At 52.4% G+C, this 21,123-nt stretch overlaps 2 protein-coding genes across 2 annotated transcripts; one reads left to right on the top strand and one right to left on the bottom strand.

Moving 5' to 3' along the window:
- Positions 1-2: 2 nt before the first annotated feature.
- AKAP17A (A-kinase anchoring protein 17A) lies at positions 3-19,458 on the bottom strand. The gene is made up of 5 exons (XM_064277882.1): positions 19,374-19,458; positions 16,079-16,856; positions 14,693-14,841; positions 3,920-4,160; positions 3-1,870 (listed from the first exon to the last, which is right to left on the bottom strand). The coding sequence occupies exons 2-5, from the start codon at positions 16,838-16,840 to the stop codon at positions 977-979; spliced, it is 2,046 nt and encodes a 681-aa protein (XP_064133952.1). The 5' UTR covers positions 16,841-16,856; positions 19,374-19,458; the 3' UTR covers positions 3-976.
- Positions 18,391-19,527, top strand: LOC135228857 (nascent polypeptide-associated complex subunit alpha, muscle-specific form-like). Its single transcript, XM_064277978.1, has 4 exons — positions 18,391-18,604; positions 18,697-18,713; positions 18,833-18,909; positions 19,110-19,527. Exons 1-4 carry the CDS (start codon positions 18,391-18,393, stop codon positions 19,525-19,527), a joined length of 726 nt encoding a protein of 241 aa, XP_064134048.1.
- The last annotated feature ends 1,596 nt before the right edge of the window (positions 19,528-21,123 follow it).

Below are 21,123 nucleotides of genomic sequence, written 5' to 3'. Positions count from 1 at the left end.
GTTCATTGTAAAACAGCTTTATTTCACCATAAAAATGCCAACTGAACAGACACGCTCTTCCATAACGGCGAAGGTTACAACTGTTTTTAAGTATTCCTGAGCTTCGCGGTTTTTTTTTTTTTTCTTGTCTTTGTTTTTTGGAGAAGCAAACGATTATAAAATTTAACAACTTTGCCGGCTTAAATCTGTTGGAAACGCCTCGAGTAAAAATAATTTAGCAAAAACAGCTTCTTTGAAAAAACCACACACGCTAATCTTTACTAGAAACCAAAGCTTTTAACCCATTTTTTTTTTAAACGTTGAATTACTTGAATTTGCAAAGAGTGAAGGTTCTAGAAGTTACAGCACGTCCCGTACCACACCCCCGTGGTGTACAGATATCTGAAGGACGGTCACATCTGAATTGCTGATTTTAACGGCTTGTACCATCTTCACACACGACTTAACATGCCCAGAGCACTGTGGCCTGTGGGCGTTCTACCCAAGTTTTTCTATCAGTTAAGATTAAAAAAAAAAAAAAAAATCACAAGGGAAAGGGTATTTCTCTTCAGTACCCCAGGTGGCACTGTGCGGTCCATAGCCTTTGGCCACCCACCTGCTGCTGGTCGTGTGAATGTCCAGGGCGCGCACAAAAATCCAGGTAGGAACGCTGCACGTATCTATGCGGTAGGTCTCATAAAACCGTCAGTCTACACGTTTGTCCGGATTTAGCGAGATCGGTGACGTTAAAGCTATCGGATCAGAATTTTCCAGAGGAAAGCTAAAGCTACTGACTGACCGCTATACTTCTGAAAAGAAAGCCCCAGTGCGCCTTCTTCAACCACAGGGAACTGAGTATGGCGCACGCTGTCCGCCCGTGCGTCTTCCTTCCCCCGCAGGGCTGGGCTCCTTGGACATTCGGCGCTGAGGCTTAGCGAGCGGCGGGTGGACAGCAGGCGGCTTGGCCTGCTCCCGGGCTGGGGAGGCCGGCCCTTCATTACCTGTTCCAGGTGCTCCGGTGCCGGCTGGCGGAGCGCGAGCGCGAGCGCCCACTGCGACGGCGGCTGCGCTTGCGGCTGCCGCTGCTCCTGCGGCCACGGCTGCGCTCCCTGCGGCTGGACCGCTCCCTAGACCGAGAGCGCCGCGAACGCGCATGGTCCGCGCTGCCACCGCGCCGGGTTGAACTCTGGTCCCGTGGAGAGCGCCTGCTGTGAGGCCGCCGGCCCGCCCGCTGCCGCGCGTCTTTTGCGCTGCCCGCCCTGCGCGCCCGGCTGCGCGCCCGGTGCTGGCCTTCAGAACCACGGTCCCGGCTGGCGCGGCCCCGGCCCGCGCTGGGTGCACGGTTGCACTTGTCCTGCTCGGAGCGGACATCCCTCTTGGGCGAGTTCTGGCTGCTGGCGGGCGCACCTTTGGGCTGCTGAGTGTTGTCGGGGATGCAAGCCAAGACTCCGGGACACCCCTTCTCGGGCGAGCCTGCAGCTGGGGCCGCGCGGGAGTTCGTGACATCCGCGCCAGGTGCCTCCTCGGCCGCACTCCCATTCACATCTCCGGGATGGGGCACAGCATCTGGGCGCGCAGAGGCCTCCTTGGGAGGGGCAGCGCCCGCACAGCTGACGGACACGCTCTGCAACATGTCCAGCACAGGCCGCAGCAGGTCAGCGTGCGCCGTGGCCAGCTCGTCCTGCGCGCGCGGTGCCACGTCTCCCTGGCGGCTGAGTAAGATGCTGAGAAGACGCTCCCGCAGGGCGCGCTCCTTGCGCTGCAGCCCCAGCGCACGCTCCTTCTCCTCCTCCACGCGCCGCAGCTCCGCCTCCTGCAGCCGCCTCCGCTCCTCCTGCGCCTGCAGTCGCCTCCGCTCGTCCTGTCGCTCAGCCTCCTGCAGCTTCACGGCCTGGCGGAGGAGGAGAGCGCACTCAGAACAGGGCCGCCATTCGCTCCTACCTGGGCGCACCGCGGAGGCGGGGGCGCAGGGCCCTAGGGCGCTGGGTGGACGAGGAGGAAGCCACCTGGCTCCTCCAAGGTCCAAGTGCGAGCGAGGAAGAAGCTCCTCGCTCTACCAGCGTGGGCACCTGGGACGGTGCCGGCCCCGCCCGTGTTCATCCCACAGCGGACCTGGGGCAGAGCCCCCGAGCACGTGCCAGCTGTGGGGCGCTGGGCGCCAAGCAAACGCACGGGCCGGCTGGGCTCGCGTCTTCAATATTCACCGTGAAGCCAGCACTGAGCTGCCCCGAGTCTCGGCTCGCCTCCCCTTCTCCTTCCCGGGACTTATCGCGACTGTAATTAGATAATAGGTTACGGGTCGCGGGGACGCGGCCTTCCCGGAGCGAGGAGCGCATGGGACGCTTCTCTGTCCACCTGCCCCCCGCCCAAGGCATTACCAGCCAATGGCAGCACCAAGGGGCAAGCTCTTAGGACCCCCTCTCGGGTCGGGGTGGCTGCCCACATCCCAGGAGCCAAGAGGTCCGTTGAGTTCAGCTCAGCAGAGACCGAGAGGATGCCGGCCCAATGCCAGCCTCGCCTGGGCGGCCACCGGCCCATTTTGAAGGAGTGGGCTCGGTCTGTGTCGTCCTGCTAAGTGGGCTGCCTTGTGGGGGTGCAGGCAGGGCCTGATGAACAGACCAGGGCTCAGGGAGGCGCCACAGGCTGCAGGACACTCATAAGGGCCAGGGACCTTCCTCACTCTCAGCAATGCCCTTTTCACTGGGGAAAAGGTGGCTCTTTGCCCCTGGGACGCCACAGACACTGGGCCGGTGTTTGGAGGGCTCTGATGTGAACGGAAACCCTGGTGTCATAGTGGTTAAGTGCTACGGCTGCTAAGGAAAAGGTCAGCAGTTCGAATCCACCAGGCGCTCTTTGGAAACTACGGGGCAGTTCTACTCTGTCCTATGGGGTCATTATGAGTCAGAATCAACTCAATGGCAACGGGTTTGAGCTTTACCAGTGCTTTTAGCTGCCATGTCAGCCCCCGACTCATGGCAACCTCACGCACAATGGGATGAGACCGCTGTGATCCACAGCGTTTTCACTGGCTGGTTTCCAGCAGGAGATCATCAGGCCTTTCTTCCTAGTCTCTTAATCTGGAAGTGCCACTGAAAGTTGTCCAGCATCACAGCAGCAGGCAAGCCTCCACTGACAGACGGGTGGTGGCTGCATATGAAGTCCTTTGGCCGGGAATTGAACCCAGGTCTCCCACACGGAAGGCAAGAGTTCTACCACTGAACTATCACTGAACTCTCCAGGGCTATTAAAAAAAAAAAACAAGCCCACTGTTGTCGAGTTGATTCCGACTCATAGCAACCCTACTGGACGATACTTTGTTGTGATCCACTGGGTTTTCACTGGCTGATTTTCAGAAGGAGATCTCCAGGCCTTTCTTCCTAGTCTGTCTTAGTCTGGAAGCTCCCCTGAAACCTGTTCGGCATCACGGCAACACGCAAGCCTCCGCTGACAGACGGGTGGGGGCTGCACAGGAGGTGCCTTGGCTGGGAATCGAACCCAGCTCTCACAAAGATTCTAGCACAGTGGTTAGGCGCTCAGCTACTGACCTTTTAGTCAGCAGTTCCAACCCGCCAGCCGTTCTGCGAGAGAAAAACCTGGCAATCTGCTTCCATAAAGACTGACAGCCTTGGAAACCCAAAGGGGGAGTTCTACTCTGTCCTCTAGGGCCGCTGGGAGTCGCCATCGACTCCACGTCAGTTGGTCTGGTTTATGGCCTTGGCGAAAGAGGAGCGCCCTCCGATGCTCAGAACTTTGGAAAGAGAAGGCTGCAATCTATCGGAGGGCGACTGTGTACCCTCGTACCCTCAGTATGGAGACTCCCCAGCCCCTCCCGGTTACAGCTGCGCCTCGCTGAGCCCAGGGAGCCGGCGTTTCCAAGCTGCGCAGCAGCCGTGACCAGAAGCAGGTGCTAGTGGGCCGTGGGAAAGGTACGCGCGGTTACCTTGGCCCTGCTGAGCAGCTCGGCAATCAGTCGGATGGATTGGAGGTTCCTCTGAGCCAGCAGCAGCTTCCTCTCCTCCGACCTGATCTTGTCCTGCAGCTTCCTCTGCTCCTCAGCCTGCAGCCGCTCGAGCTTCTTCTGGCTGCGGCGAAGCGCGCGGTCCCGCTGTCTCTGCTCTCGTTTGCGGAGCTTCTCCTCCCTCTTCCGCTCTCGCTCCAGCTCCTCCAGCTCCTTCTGCTTCCTGCAAGAGACACAGGCGACACTCAGGTCAAAGAGGGCGGCCGCCAAGTGCCGGGAAACACCCACCTGGTGTACGGCAAGGGTGGCGTTTTAACCAGGAGGGTGAGTACTCAGAGGGTGGGTACTAGTGCCTGCGTCTTTGGTCGGACTGTAGCATAGGCACTGCTATGGAGCAGTCACATGGGACCAAATCGGCCGGCCCAAGTAAAGCAGATCACCTTCCCCAATGTGGGTGGGCCTGATCCAATCAGTTGAAGGCCGTAAGGGCAACAAGGGAGTTTCCCTAGGGCGTGTTGTGTCTCCAGACCATACACAGCTATCTTGCCAGAACTCCCTCCCTCTTCCCATCAGCCGACCTACAGATTTTGGACTTGCCTGCCCCTGTAATCACCTGAGTCAATTCTTTAAAAAACAATCTCTATATACAGACACACGTAACAAAGAAAACACCTGTTGCCGTTGAGTCGATTCTGACTCACAGCAACCGCACAAGACAGAGTAGAACTGCCCCGCGGGGTTTCCAAAGAGTGGCTGGTGGATCTGAACTGCCGATCTTCTGGTTAGTAGCCAAGTTCTCAACCACTGCGCCACCAGGGCTCCAGACATCTATCCATATGGGGGAAACCCTGGTGGTGTAGTGGTTAAGTACTATGGCTGCTAACCAAAAGGTCGGCAGTTTGACTCTACCAGCTGTTCCCTGGAAACCCTATGGGGCAGTTCTACTCTGTCCTATAGGGTCACTAGGAGTTGGAATCGACTGGATGGCAACGGGTTTGGTTTTTGTTTTTTATATGTATTTTTTTTTTTTATACATGTTATATATAGATGACATAAGTGTGGATATAGATGATGGCGCTCAACCACCACACCACCAGGGCTCCAGACATGTATGTACAGATGCCTATGTCTATACATATTAGATACAGAAATAGATGACACAGCTGTAGATGACAAACAGGTAGATGACACAGATGTAGGTAGTCACAGATCTAGTCATAGGTATCCCTACAGATAAACACACTGTATGGATAAGGTGACACAGGTACGAGATGTTATAGATTATACAGATACAAACACAGACGACATGGAGCCCTGGTGGCGCAGTGGTGATGAGCTCAACTGCTAACCAAAAGGTCAGCAGTTCAAATCCACCAGCCACTTCTTGGAAACCCTGGGTCGCTATGAGTTGGAATCCACTTCACGGCAACATGTTTATAGGTGATACAGAGAATATGGATACAGTTATAGGTGATATGACTATAGGTGACAGGGATGTAGACACAGATGACACAGACAGAGAGACTATGGACACAGTTATAGGTGACATGGCTATAGGTGACAGGGATGTAGACAGAGATGACACAGACACAGAGACTATGGACACAGTTATAGGTGACATGGCTATAGGTGACAGGGATGTAGACAGAGATGACACAGACACAGAGACTATGGACACAGTTATAGGTGACATGGCTATAAGGGACAGGGATGTAGACAGAGATGACACAGACACAGAGACTATGGACACAGTCATAGGTGATATGGCTATAGGGGACAGGGATGTAGACAGAGAGGACACAGACACAGAGACTATGGACACAGTTATAGGTGACATGGCTATAGGTGACGGGGATGTAGACAGAGATGACACAGACACAGAGACTATGGACACAGTTATAGGTGACATGGCTATAGGTGACGGGGATGTAGACAGAGAGGACACAGACACAGAGACTATGGACACAGTTATAGGTGACATGGCTAGAGGTGACGGGGATGTAGACAGAGATGACACAGACACAGAGACTATGGACACAGTTATATGTGACATGGCTATAGGTGACGGGGATGTAGACAGAGATGACACAGACACAGAGACTATGGACACAGTTATAGGTGACATGGCTAGAGGTGACAGGGATGTAGACAGAGATGACACAGACACAGAGACTATGGACACAGTTATAGGTGACATGGCTAGAGGTGACAGGGATGTAGACAGAGATGACACAGACACAGAGACTATGGACACAGTCATAGGTGACATGGCTAGAGGTGACGGGGATGTAGACAGAGATGACACAGACACAGAGACTATGGACACAGTTATAGGTGACATGGCTAGAGGTGACAGGGATGTAGACAGAGATGACACAGACACAGAGACTATGGACACAGTTATAGGTGACATGGCTATAGGTGACGGGGATGTAGACAGAGATGACACAGACACAGAGACTATGGACACAGTTATAGGTGACATGGCTAGAGGTGACGGGGATGTAGACAGAGATGACACAGACACAGAGACTATGGACACAGTTATAGGTGACATGGCTAGAGGTGACGGGGATGTAGACAGAGATGACACAGACACAGAGACTATGGACACAGTTATAGGTGACATGGCTATAGGTGACGGGGATGTAGACAGAGAGGACACAGACACAGAGACTATGGACACAGTTATAGGTGACATGGCTAGAGGTGACGGGGATGTAGACAGAGATGACACAGACACAGAGACTATGGACACAGTTATAGGTGACATGGCTATAGGTGACGGGGATGTAGACAGAGATGACACAGACACAGAGACTATGGACACAGTTATAGGTGACATGGCTAGAGGTGACGGGGATGTAGACAGAGATGACACAGACACAGAGACTATGGACACAGTTATAGGTGACATGGCTAGAGGTGACGGGGATGTAGACAGAGATGACACAGACACAGAGACTATGGACACAGTTATAGGTGACATGGCTAGAGGTGACGGGGATGTAGACAGAGATGACACAGACACAGAGACTATGGACACAGTTATAGGTGACATGGCTATAGGTGACGGGGATGTAGACAGAGAGGACACAGACACAGAGACTATGGACACAGTTATAGGTGACATGGCTAGAGGTGACGGGGATGTAGACAGAGATGACACAGACACAGAGACTATGGACACAGTTATAGGTGACATGGCTAGAGGTGACGGGGATGTAGACAGAGATGACACAGACACAGAGACTACGGACACAGTTATAGGTGACATGGCTATAGGTGACGGGGATGTAGACAGAGATGACACAGACACAGAGACTATGGACACAGTTATAGGTGACATGGCTATAGGTGACGGGGATGTAGACAGAGAGGACACAGACACAGAGACTACGGACACAGTTATAGGTGACATGGCTATAGGTGACGGGGATGTAGACAGAGATGACACAGACACAGAGACTATGGACACAGTTATAGGTGACATGGCTAGAGGTGACAGGGATGTAGACAGAGATGACACAGACACAGAGACTACGGACACAGTTATAGGTGACATGGCTAGAGGTGACGGGGATGTAGACAGAGATGACACAGACACAGAGACTATGGACACAGTTATAGGTGACATGGCTAGAGGTGACGGGGATGTAGACAGAGATGACACAGACACAGAGACTACGGACACAGTTATAGGTGACATGGCTATAGGTGACGGGGATGTAGACAGAGAGGACACAGACACAGAGACTATGGACACAGTTATAGGTGACATGGCTATAGGTGACGGGGATGTAGACAGAGAGGACACAGACACAGAGACTATGGACACAGTTATAGGTGACATGGCTAGAGGTGACGGGGATGTAGACAGAGAGGACACAGACACAGAGACTATGGACACAGTTATAGGTGACATGGCTAGAGGTGACGGGGATGTAGACAGAGATGACACAGACACAGAGACTACGGACACAGTTATAGGTGACATGGCTACAGGTGACGGGGATGTAGACAGAGATGACACAGACACAGAGACTATGGACACAGTTATAGGTGACATGGCTATAGGTGACAGGGATGTAGACAGAGATGACACAGACACAGAGACTATGGACACAGTTATAGGTGACATGGCTAGAGGGGACAGGGATGTAGACAGAGATGACACAGACACAGAGACTATGGACACAGTTATAGGTGACATGGCTAGAGGGGACAGGGATGTAGACAGAGATGACACAGACACAGAGACTATGGACACAGTTATAGGTGACATGGCTAGAGGGGACAGGGATGTAGACAGAGATGACACAGACACAGAGACTATGGACACAGTTATAGGTGACATGGCTACAGGTGACGGGGATGTAGACAGAGATGACACAGACACAGAGACTATGGACACAGTCATAGGTGATATGGCTATAGGTGACGGGGATGTAGACAGAGAGGACACAGACACAGAGACTATGGACACAGTTATAGGTGACATGGCTATAGGTGACAGGGATGTAAACAGAGATGACACAGACACAGAGACTATGGACACAGTCATAGGTGACATGGCTATAGGTGACGGGGATGTAGACAGAGATGACACAGACACAGAGACTATGGACACAGTCATAGGTGACATGGCTATAGGTGACAGGGATGTAGACAGAGATGACACAGATACACAGAGACTATGGATATAGTTATAGGTGACCTGGCTATAGGTGACAGGGACGTAGACAGAGATGACACAGACACAGAGATCAACATGGAGCTGATGAAAGAGATGTACACGTAGAACCGCGTGACACGGATAGGATACAGATACAGATGGGTATAGATGATATGAGGAGCCCTGGTGACACGGTGGTTTAAGCACTCGGCTGCTGACCGAAAGGTCAGTGGTTTGAACCCACAGGAGAAAGATGTGGCTTCTGTACAGATGACACTTTGGAAACCCTATAGGGCAGTTCTACTGTGTCTTACGGGGTCAGTATGAGCTGGAACTGACTCAACACAATGGGTTTGGCTTCGTTTTTACGGATAATATAGACACGATATAAACAAAGAGATAGGGGTAGGATATACATGTGCATACAGATACACGGATGACATACGTGTAGATACAGTTACAGACATACAGACAGAACATACAGATATTGACATAGGGATGACACGGGCACAGATGACACAGATGTAGATATAGACACAGATGCAGACATCTTACTGGTTCTGCTTCTGTACAGAACCCTGATGACTAAGAAAGATAAGGAGATAATATCCACAATCTAACTACTCACCGAAAACTAAGTACCAGAGCATCAAAGAGCCCCGAGGAGGAGCAGACATACACAAGAGTGACGCATTTCATCGTATTTCGACAGAGTCCGCTAAGTGTGACCCCAAACCAGAAACCAAGAAGAAAAGGGCTGATGGGTTTGACGACACACAGAGTTCAGTTCTGAGTAACGGACGCTATCCGCACTAGGAAGGTAAGCAGTACGCTGGGATTTAAAATATCTGCAGTGGCACAAAACATGACTACCCGGAACCCATAGTGTTCTGAGCCGCCGCAAACGAAATGGCAAACAACCGAACAGGAAAATAAAGCACATTTCAGAAGACAAATATGAACGTTGTTGTTGGTAGATATCGTCGAGTCGGATCTGACTCATAGTGACCTGATGTACAACAGAATGAAACGCCACCCGGTCCTGCGCCATCCTCACAGAGAAAGGGCTGATACAAACATAGCAAGGTGTCCAACGTCACCCCAGCGCGTCAGCCGAGAAGACAAAGTATAAGGAGTAGAGGCAATGGGATGGGTTTCAGCCCAAAGTGGATGAATTTCTAAAAATTACAAGTTTAAGTGCTAAAATGTGCTCCCAGTGGGGAGACCCACCTCCCCGCAACCCCGCCGCCACCTGTCATACTGTGGGGACTTGCATATTTGCTGTGATGCTAGAAGCCATACTGCCGGTATCTCAAACACCAGCAGGGTCATCCACGGTGGACGGGTTTCAGCAGAACTTCCAGACTGAGAGTAGGAAGAAAGGCCTGGCAATCTACTTCTGAAAATTAGTGCTGGAAGATGAGCCCCCTAGGTTGGAAGGCACTCAAAATACAGAGCATGCCAACAATGGTGAAGATGGTGCAGGGTGGTCAGTGTTTCATTCTGTTGTACGTGGGGTCTCCATAAGTCAAGCTGACTCATCGGCAGTTGTCTGCCTGTCTATTGACGAGGAATCAAAGGGTTTGCACAATGCCCTGCGACATTATGGGACACCAAGAAGGAACCAAACAAGAATACGGACAAGCACACGGAAGCACCCACAGACACCGCACTGGGTGAAAGGAGTCAAACACGTAAGACCACACACTGTATGAGTCCTTTGCTACGAAATCCTAGGAAAGGCAAACCTACGACAGGGAGCTGACAGGTGGGTGCCCGGAGCCAGGGGCCGGGGGTGCAGGTGGGTTGCAAAGGGTCCCAAAGGGATATTTACAGGCAAGGGGGCTGCTCTGCGTCTGGATGATGGCCATGGGCACCCGACTTTGTACAAGTTCCCGCTGTACACCCAGAGCCGGTCAAGTTTGCGGTGTGAAAACTGTGTGTGGCCCTAAATAAACACAGACCGAGGGCCACGGGGACATGCACACAGAAGCTTTGAGAGAAGGCAGGAGCCACCACCTGCCCCCGAAGCTCGGTGCCCCCAAAACCAGCAACAACACCCCAGACTTAAGATGCAGCCCCCCAGAGCCAGTCCCTCAGAGACCCTTCCTTCCTCCAACCCAAACCGATACCCACAGGTCTGAGGCCGCCCCAGGGAGCGCCCAGGTTTCCACAGGTCTGAGGCCGCCCTAGATAGAGTGCCCCGATGTCCACAAGTCTGAAGCTGCCCCAGAGAGCGCCTAGGTGTTCATGGGCCTGACGCCGCCTAAGATAGCACCCAGGTTTCCACAGGTCTGAGGCCACCCTACAGAGAGGGCCCAGGCGTCCAGGGGTCTGAGGCCACACTAAAGAGAGTGCCGAGGTGTCCACGGATCTGAGGCCGCCCCAGAGAGCACCCAGATGTCCATGGGTCTGAGGCTGCCCTAGAGAGAGCACCCAGCTGTCTACGGGTCTGAGACTACCTCCAGAGAGCAACCAGGTGTCCATGGGTCTGAGGCTGCCCCAGAGAAAGCACCTGAGCATGTCGACGGGGCTAAGGCCACCCCAAGGGCACCCAGGCATGCCCACGGGCCTCAGAGAGAGCACCCAGGCATCCACGGGTCTGAGGCCGCCCTGGACAAAGCCCAGGCCTCCACAGGTCTGAGGCCACCCTGGAGACAGCACAGAAGTCCTAGGGAAGCTTGGCTGCTGCCTTCTGCACAGGCCCAGGAGGTTTGCTCAGGCGTGCCTGGGGACAAGAATGTGCTGACAAGCAGGCACTCACGTGGAAATCCCTTGAGGCTGTTCAATACAATCTGGTGAGCACAGCTTTTCTTTAGAGCAAACCCACACCACCTACAAACAACTCAGAACCTAACAGCTTTTTCTTGGGGGTGAGGAAAGCGTCCGAAATGAGGAACAGACACAACCAGAGGCGCTGTAGCCCCTGGGAAGGCCCGAAGAATGTGCACCCTTGCCAATCCGGCTTTAAAATTCCCCCAGAAAACCAACTGGCTAAGTGAAGGAGCCAAGGCCCTCCATGGTGACCTGAGACAGAGATGCAAAACCAGAGTACAGCTTCTGATGGCCAGGCGGCCACCGTCAACAGGCACGGGGCTGAGGAGGACAGCGGCAAGGCCAGACCTGCAGAGAAGGTGAGAAAGAGGAAGAGCAGCTCGCTGGAATGAGGAGGTCCAAGGCCGTGGCCGGGATCACAGCCCACGATGAAAGCTCTCCTTCGGCGCCAGGAACGACCCCGTGCAGAGTGTGAGGGCTCTGGAGGTTCACGCTGAGGAGAGCTAAGGGTGAAGGTGTCCATGTGTGGGCGTCTGCTAAGAGGCTTTCCCATGGGATCCCAAAGCAGAGCCCATACGCTTAGAAACAGACAGCTGTGCACACCTGGAAGCAGCTATGTGGAGCCCTGCAGACAACGCCTGCTTTAAACGTCATTCAGGATGAAGCCCCCAAGGCGGCCACTGGACTTTGGAAAAGTCCCCGGGAGGTGGAAATGCAGACATGCTGGGCTGCGAACCGCAATGCTGAAGGCGCCTCGGAAAAAAGGCCTGGTGATCTGCTTACGAAACAGCGGCCACTGAAAACCCCGTGGAGCGCAGGCTACTAACCAACAGGTCGGCAGTTTGAATCCACCAGCCACTCCTTGGAAACCGTATGGGGCAGTTCGACTCTGTCCTATAGGGTCGCTATGAGTCGGCAATGGGTTTGGGTCTTTTGAGGTAATCTTTAAACCTTAAACCAAACACATCCCCTGAAGGCATCTTAAAACCAAGTAACACTTTAGCTTAAGCAGTAAAAGAGAAGACTGAAGAGCTGATCCCTTTGAATTGTGGTGCTGGCAAAGAATACTGAATACGCATACCACAGACTACCAGAAGAATGAACAAATCTGTCCTGGAAAAAGCAGTCAGCATGCTCCTTAGAAGCTAGGATGGCCAGACTTCGCCTCACGTACTTGGGACATGTTAGCAGGGAGGGATGGAGGAGGACACATGCTTGGTAAAGTAGAGGGTCAGTGAAAAAGAGGAAGACCTTGATAAGATGGACTGACACAGTGGCTGCAACAATGGGCTCAAGCATGACAACGACTGTGAGGACGGCGCAGGACCGGGCAGTGTTTCGTCCTGTCGTGCACGGGACCGCTCTGAGTAGGAACTGATTCCCAGGCACCTAACAACAACAACAGTAAAGGTCTCCCTTCAGCATTATACTCTTTTAAGAAGTACCTGTATGGGATCAACTTGTCAAAAGCAACTCAAAAGATGAGCTAGGAAGCCAAGGGGCACGGAGTTTATGTCAACGGCAGAGGAACGACTGAGAGAATGCAGGTGAGAATGGCTGCACAACTCCACCAACGTCATCCAGGTCACTGAATTGTACCTGTGGGAACCGCTGAAATGGTGTATGTTCTGCTGTGTATATTCTCAGCAACAACAAAATAAATAAAACTAAGAAGAAAAAAAATAACACAAATGGTTTGGACCCACTACTGAGGAATTCAAGACTGAGGCTCTTTGTGCAGAGACCAAAAATCTGAATGCATGAACACACCTTTCCTGCATTATCTGCAATAGTGGGGAGTGGAAAACAAGACACACAGCAATCAGGAGACAGTTATATCAATTAACTACAGTTCAACAAAAAGGCGACACGGGGCCAATCGAAACTTATCTACGCTTAACACTAAGACAAATCGGAGGAAACATATGTAGAGCACACACGGGCACAAATATGCTAGAAGATAACCAATGTACAGTTACAAGAGACACGATATGAAGAATTCCTTATGTTCCAAAATGTATGTGATATAGTTAGCCAGGTTGCTTTTTACAATAGGAGCTCTAGTGGCCCAGTGGTTAAAGCGCTCGGCTGCTAACCGCAAGGTTGGCAGTTTGAACCCACCCAGTGGTTCCGCAAGAAAAAGACTTGGCTATCTGCTTTCCTAAAGATGACCAAAAACCTGTTGCCATCTAAATCAATCTCGACTCATAGTGACTCTAGAGAACTGCCCCCTGGGGTCTCCAAGGAGCGGCTGGTGGATTCAAACTACCCACCTTTTGGTTAGTAGCCTGAGCTCTTAACCACTGCACCAACGGAAAATCCTATGGGGCAGTTCTACTCTGTCACATGGGATCTTAACGACTTGGAATTGACTCGAGGGTACCTAAGAACAACTAATTACTCTGATAATGCTAAAAACAAAAGGTAAAAAAGGAGGAAATACTAATTCTCGTAAAAAGACCAGACTTAATGGTCTGACTGGGACTAGAACAACCCCGGCGGTCATGGTCCCCAGACCTTCTGTTAGCCCAGAACAGGAACCATTCCCAAAGCCAACTCTTCAGAGAGGGGTTGGACTGGACAATGGGATAGAAAAAGATGCTGCTGAAGAATGAGCTTCTTGGATCAAGTAGACACTTGAGACTATGTTGGCATCTCCTATCTGGAGGGGAGATGAGAGGGCAGAGGGGGTTAGAAGCTGGCAGAATGGACACGAAGAGAGAGTGGACGGAAGGAGTGTGCTGTCTCATTAGGGGGAGAGCAATTAGGAGTATATAGTGAGGCGTATATAAGTATTTGTATGAGAGACTGACTTGATTTGTAAACTTTCCCTTAAAGCACAATAAAAATTTTAAAAAAAGGAGGAGAATAACTGTCACCTGAGTTTGCTCTTTGGAGCCTGAACCCCAGGAAAAAATTGAAGCAATTGCTTTTAAAGGCCCCCAAAATGAAACTAGGCTGTTTAGTTGGGGATTTTTTCTTTTAAATCTGACTAACTTCATTGATTCTCTACTTCATCTTGTTAACGTCTTCAATCTAAATGTAAAACTGCAAACGTGGCCAAGATACTCTGCTCGGGTCGGCGCAAATACTTGAACGGTGCTCGGCAGGAAGGGGACTCCAAAGGAAAGGTGGGGTCGGGACCTGGCAGGGAGAGAGTCACAACCATGACAGGAGAAGCCCCCCACATTGTCTCATGCACGCACGCACACACAAACACAGCCATGCACAAGCACGCACACACACACACGCCCCCAGGTGCCAGGCAGTCACTCTGAAGGCGCCGGCGGCGTCACAGACCTTACCTTTCCTCCGCTCTCTGCTTCTCCTCAGCCTCTTTCTCTCTGCGTTTCTGCTCTTCTCTCTGCTGCTCCAGCTCCTGAAGCTTCTGTCTCTCCAGCTGCCGCTTCTTAATTGAGGCATCACTCAGGTGTTTGGTCGAGTCAAAAGAAACCTTGAAGAGCAAAAGGACGGTGCGGTAGAGAATTACCTAAAAGCAATCTGGAAGTTAAGGCACGATCCCACGGAAACCAGGTTATTTCAGATGCTGAGAAGTTTATGGTCAAGTTCACGTCAAACCCTCACTCGCCATCGGCCCGGGAGTTAAACTGATTGGTCTGAAGTCACACAACAGCAGAGTTATGGTTCAGAGAATAAAACTCAACAGCAGCTGGTTATACTGTATTTAATACAGGTAGTCCCTGACTTATGATGCGTTCAAGTTACAATGAACTGTACTTATGACAGTCCTTTTTTTTTTTTTGGTATTTCTTAACATTAGTAATATATACTACACAAAGTGTTGTAGCATGTAATTTGCCGATATCATCTTATATCTGTGTGTAATGTTTCCAACTCCCAAAGACAAAGGTCGCATTTATAGACACCGATGATAAAAGGCAATAATAATGAAAACTAACAAAAATGAAGCATTCGACTTACATCAAAACCGATTTATGACGGAGTTATTGGGACGGAATCCCATCGTAAGTCTCAGACTACCTGTATACATACGCTACACTGAACGTTAGAAGCCTTGGTGGTGCTGTGGTTAAGCTCTTGACTGCTCACCAAAAGATCACGGTTCAAACCCACCCAACGGCTTCGCAGGAGAAAAGACCTGGTGCATATCTCAACTTCACCTCTTATTATAACGAAAACAGCTAGTACTGTTGTACGGGTTTCCCCCTCTGCATTCAGGGCCCCTCCAACCAAAGCCACCGAGCACACAGCTGCAGGGACCCAGGCCGGCACTAACAGAATGTGCAAACTGTCCCCACACCACGCAGCGTAACAGGCAGGGTCCTCCAGAATGTCTGTTTACTCGTCACTGCAAAGTAAACACACTCAGAGTCAGTAATAACTTAAGAAACGTCAGATCCTGTTTTAAAGGGACATTTTGGGCGGCTTGGGCTCTGTCTCGGCTCTTTCAGAGTATCCCTGATGGTCAACGTTTGGCCCTCTTTAAGACATCTGGCTCGTCCACATTTTCCTAAAGGCACCAAATTTGTAAAGGCCAAACTGTGGAAACTGCCACTCGCTTTCATTCCCGTGTATCTGGAACTCTACTGGAAACCGGATGGCTGCTATAACCGCGTGGATGGGGCATGCTCCAGGCAGTCTGAGGGGGTAAGGCTTTACAGCGGGCAGGGGAACGCCGCGGCCCACAGCACAAACGCCCAGTTCCTCACCTTGATGTTGCAGGCCACAGCCTTGCCGTCCTCGCCCTTGAACATGAGCTTCATGCCGCGCAGGGCGCTCATGGCCTTGATGAAGCCCGCATACTCGCGGTACTGGACGTAGGCTTCGAAGTTCAGGTGCCCCCCGAAGCTGAATGTGTGGAAGTTGCGGCCCGTCATCTCCTCCCGGTAGGGGTCCAGCATGGGGATGTCCACGTTGCGCACCTCCCCAAACTTCTCAAACACCCTGACAAGCACCTCCTCACTGGGCTTCTCCGAGCCTGACTCCTTCAGGGCAAACCACTTGCATGGCAGCCCCTCCAGGTGGATGGTGTCCGGCCTCTCGCCCGGCAAGGTCTCATTCATGTCCTTCGCGTCACGGAAGAAGGAGTCCCAGTCATGGCGCGTGGGGAAGTCGATCTTGAACTCGGCGGCACGCACCTTCAGGATGTCAGAGAAGCCGCTAAGCTTGATGGTCTTGCCGTCCAGGCAAGCGAGGAAGGACTTCACCAGGCTCTTATTCTCCACCTCGCCCTCGAAGCGGATGAAGTCCATGGTGCTCTTGGCAATGCGTAGCGTGGAGAACTGGTGGCTGTGCACCATGCCCTTGAGCCGCTCCATCACCTCCCAGTTGGAGATGGACTTCCCCGGCTGCTTCAGCTGCGGCAGGGCCACGCTGATGGTCATCTTTGTGATGGGCTTGAGGTACAGGCCGTGCGGGGGGCACAGCTCCACCGCCTCAGACGTGTCGTGCACAATGGTAGCCGCTGCCATCGCCGGAGCGCAGGGCCTGAAACGCAGAGGGCAGGGAGTCAGGGTGTGGTGCCAGGGCAGAGAGTCCCCACGCCGGTCAGCCCCTCAAAGCTGGGAGACAAAATGGGTCACAGAAACTGGCCTCTAGCACCAACAGAGTTTTTCAAAATCATTAAATTTAGGAACCTTAGTGGTGCAGTGCTTAAAGCACTCATCTGCTAACTGGGAGGTTGGCCATTTTAACCCACCCAGAGGTGCTGCAAAAGACCTGGCGATCTGCTCTCATAAAGATCACAGCCCAGAAAACCCTATCAAGAAGTTCTACTCTGTCACATGGGGTCACCAGGAATTGGAATCGGCTCAACGGCACCTAACAACAGGAGGCAGTGGTGGTCCCAGGGTAGAAATTCTCACCATCCAAGCAAGAGACCAGAGCCCTGGAGGCACAACAGTTAAGCATTCGGTTGCTAACTGAAAGGTTGGCAGTTCAAACCCACCCAGCGGCTCTGTGGGAGAAAAGACCTGGCAATGTGGTCCCACAAACATCACATCCTAGGAAACCCTATGGGACAATTCCACTGTCACATGGGGTCACTATGAGTCAGAATCAACTCGAAGGCACACATCAACAACAATATGGACTGAATAAGGCCTTCTGATCTGCTCCTGGAAAGATGACTGCCTAGGAAACCCTGTGGGTCATTTCTGATCCGTCACATGGGGTCACTAGGAGTCAGAATCGACTTGATAGCATAGCACCTGACAACAACAGGAGACAGTGGTGGTTCGACTCAATGGCACACAACAACAATGACAACACGGACTTAAGAAGGAGCACTGGTGGTGCAGTGGTTAAGTACTCAGCTGCTAATCAAAAGGCCAGAGGTTCAAACCCACCAGTGGCTCCAACGAAGAAAAGATGTGTCCATCTGCACCCATAAAGATTACAGCCTAGGAAACCCTATGGGGCAGTTCTACTCCGTCACATGGGGTCACTAGGAGTCAGAATCGACTCCATGGCACCCAACAACCACAGATTAAACTAAACAGGAAAGAAACTGGATTAACAAAAAGTTTTTAAGGAAAAGTTTAGCATCAAAAGCCACGCACCACCATATCCTAGCAGGGGTTCCCCCAAGGACCATGGGAACAGGAAGCTGGATTAAGACCCCTAACTTCAGCATAACCACAAAGAACAAGCTAGAAATTGCCCAGCTCCACAGGAGGGTGCTGGGGGCGGGAGGGGAGATAAAGCTCAGCTCTAGGCATCTGGAAAGGTTCTGGGGAGGAGGCGGAGGCCCTGTATTTACGCTAATGAAACAGGAAAGAAATGAGAGATTGAGAAAACCATTGAGCCGTATCCCTTGACTAGATGCAACTTCTCTTTGCCCAGCTTAGAGTCCAAAGCACAGGGGCTTCTCCAAAACTTCAGGCTGAGAACCCAACCTGCCTCTGCCTGCCTCTTGCCCCTCCACCCTCCACCAGAGAACTCCCTCGGACTGGTCTGACAAGTTAGTTCTTCTGGGAAGCCGAGCTCTGGTGGACGAGCTTGATCCCAATGAGGAGCCCAAATGCAGGGGGTGGCGGTCAGCCCTGTCCAGCCCCAGGGGACACCCCTACTGCTCCCAGAGCCCCCGAGGCAGGGTCTGAGCAGGCTGAAGAGGCACTGGGGCAAATCGGTGGTGCCAGACGGGGGCCCAGCCTGTGGACTCAATGACCTCCTCAAGCCTGAAGACCACCCCCCAAAACCAAAATCAGAATCTGAGCAGTCGCGTGGCTTCCCTGGTAACCCCAGGCTGTCTCTGCTCCCCCTAGCCAGCCTCAGACCCACAACTTAGACCCCTGTCACCCCAGGGGCTTCTCTGGCATCTCCCCAGTTGCCCCCAGTACCCCAGTAGCCTTAAGTATCCACAGCTGCCCTGTGTCGCCCCTGTAACCCCAGATGCTCTGGCACCCCCGCCCTGCCCTTACTGGTAACCCCATCCAACCCCCCCTCGCCCTGATACCCCCCAGCACCCGTCGCCTCAGAACCGGGCAGACCCCAGTACCCTGGCGGCCTCCAGTAGCCGTGGTAACTCCGAGTTGCCCCGGTAAACCCCCTCCCCTACCAACCCCTCCCTTCGCTCACCCCCGGTACCCCAGGTCTTGGCTAGAGCACCTGGGCCTTCCGCTACGGCCATGCCCGCCCCACCCCCCGCCCAGCACCTCGGTCTTCCACTTCCAGGTCACGCCCCGCACACACCTCGTAGTCGCCCCGGCACTCCCGACCACCGTCAGTACCCCGCCCCAGGACCCCAGCAGCCCCAAGGGCCCCCGGCTGCCCCGCGTCGCCCCCGTGCCCCCGGCCCCTCCCCCGGGGCACTCCTGGTCTTCGCCCCCGCACCCCGACTTCCCTCAGCGGTCACCCCGTCACCCCGAGCCCCGTCGTCCTGGTAACCCCGCCGCCCGGCGCCCCGGCCTCGCCCCCTCCCCCCGGGCCCCGCTACCCCTCCCCCGGCCCGACCCGCGGACAGCACGGCGGTCGCCGGGTGGGCCGGGCCGAGCGGGCGCTCACCGGCGCGGGGCTCCGCCTCGTCCCAGGCCGCCGCCGACGCCGGAGCTCCTCGCGTCCCCGACGCCCCGGCAGCGCGGCCTCCCCGCCCGGCGCCGCTACCGACCGCCGGAGGGGCCCTGACGCCACCCGCCGCCGCCGCCCGACGCCCCTGTGACGCACTTCCGCTTCCGGCGCTCGGGCCCGCGGAAACAGCCGCGCGGCGGCCCCGGGTTCCAACGGCCTGTGCCCGCCCCTCGAGTAGGCGGGACTTCCGGGACCTAGATGGGCGGGACTTCCTGGACACAAGTGGGTGGGGCGGCGGGGCCCAGCACTGGGCATGCGCGATCCTGTACCGCCCCCACGTTTCTAAATGTTTTTTGTAGTTTTTCCAAATGTGCACCTGTGCTGGGGTGGCCAGGTGTTTGTCCAGATGCACTCAAAGACAACGTGTGGGGCCTGTGTGACTACTGTTTGGGTCCTATTATAAAAATGGCCAGCATTTTTTATTATTACAATCATAAAAGTGGTCATCGTTTATTAAAGTAACTTTAAAAGTAATCAGCATTTATTATAATTATAAATATAAAGGTGGTCAGGATTTATTATATTAAATATAAGACTGATAAGCATTTACTGTAACAATAAATATAAATGAGATCAGCATTTCTTACAACATTAAAAATAAAGGTGATCAGCACTTATTGTAATAATAAATATAAAAGTGAGAAGAATTTATTATAATTATGAAAGTGCTTAGAATTTATAATCATAAATCTAAAAGTGGTCAGTATTTATTATTGTAAAACTGATCACTATTTATTATCATTATAAAGGTTGTTATTTATTATCATTATAAACATAAAGGTGGTCAGTATTTATTCAGTTCTCACAATATGCAAGCAAGACCCTAACCCAGTCATGTTCTCCAGATGCCCCAAATGCCTTACCTCTCTTCAAACTGAAAAGCCAGGGTCAGAAGGCCACAGACTCACCACTGTTCAACCGGGGCTTCAGATGGAGTCTTCTCGGTTCAGTCACGGCTGGGGAAGTGACATCAGAACAGACCCGAATTTTTTTAATTTGGGTGCACCAGAACCAGAACCGAAAGAAGAGAAATTACAGGTCAAAGCCCTGCTAGAAACTTAATCTCCGTCTTAGAAAACAAGGGCAGCGTTCACGTTGCATAGCAACCAAATCTCTTGCCCTTCAGATTTTGCACAGAGTCGGAAAGGGTGGTGCCCTCCTCAAAGATGGTGCTGGCTGAACCGTTTTGAATGTGTGTTGTTCTCCTCAGTCCTGCCAATAATCCAGTCTCCTGCATCCGATTCCTGAAAGGGCTCACTACGTCTCTTCTGAGTCTCCCATTCCAGAACTTTGACCAGTAATTTTTCCCATTCCAGGTATCGCTCTGAATCACCCAAATTTTAAAATTTCAGGTCTCTTCCAGTTTCACTTCATTAGCCATGATTGAACCAGTTGAAGCCAGTTCGAAGCCCTATGTTCAACACAGGGTACCCAAGGGGAGCTTCAAAAGAGGGTAAGGTGGATGTTGGGACCTTGATGGCCAGAAAAGTTTTGTGAAACAAGGGTACTAATTCCAATTTTTTGGGCATTTACTATGTGTGAGCCATGCTATCCATTTAATACATCACCCTTAATGACAAAAACCCCAAGCCTTCAGGCCAATTCTAACTCATGGTGACCCCACACGATACGAAGTATAAATGTGCTCCAAAGGGTTTTCTTGGCTGTAATCTTTAGCCTTTCTTCT

The sequence above is a fragment of the Loxodonta africana genome, chromosome X (genome assembly GCF_030014295.1).
Source record: "Loxodonta africana isolate mLoxAfr1 chromosome X, mLoxAfr1.hap2, whole genome shotgun sequence".
In the NCBI taxonomy this organism is placed as follows: domain Eukaryota; kingdom Metazoa; phylum Chordata; class Mammalia; order Proboscidea; family Elephantidae; genus Loxodonta; species Loxodonta africana.
Note: the sequence above shows the minus strand (reverse complement) of the source record. Positions and strands in the feature narration are given on the sequence as shown.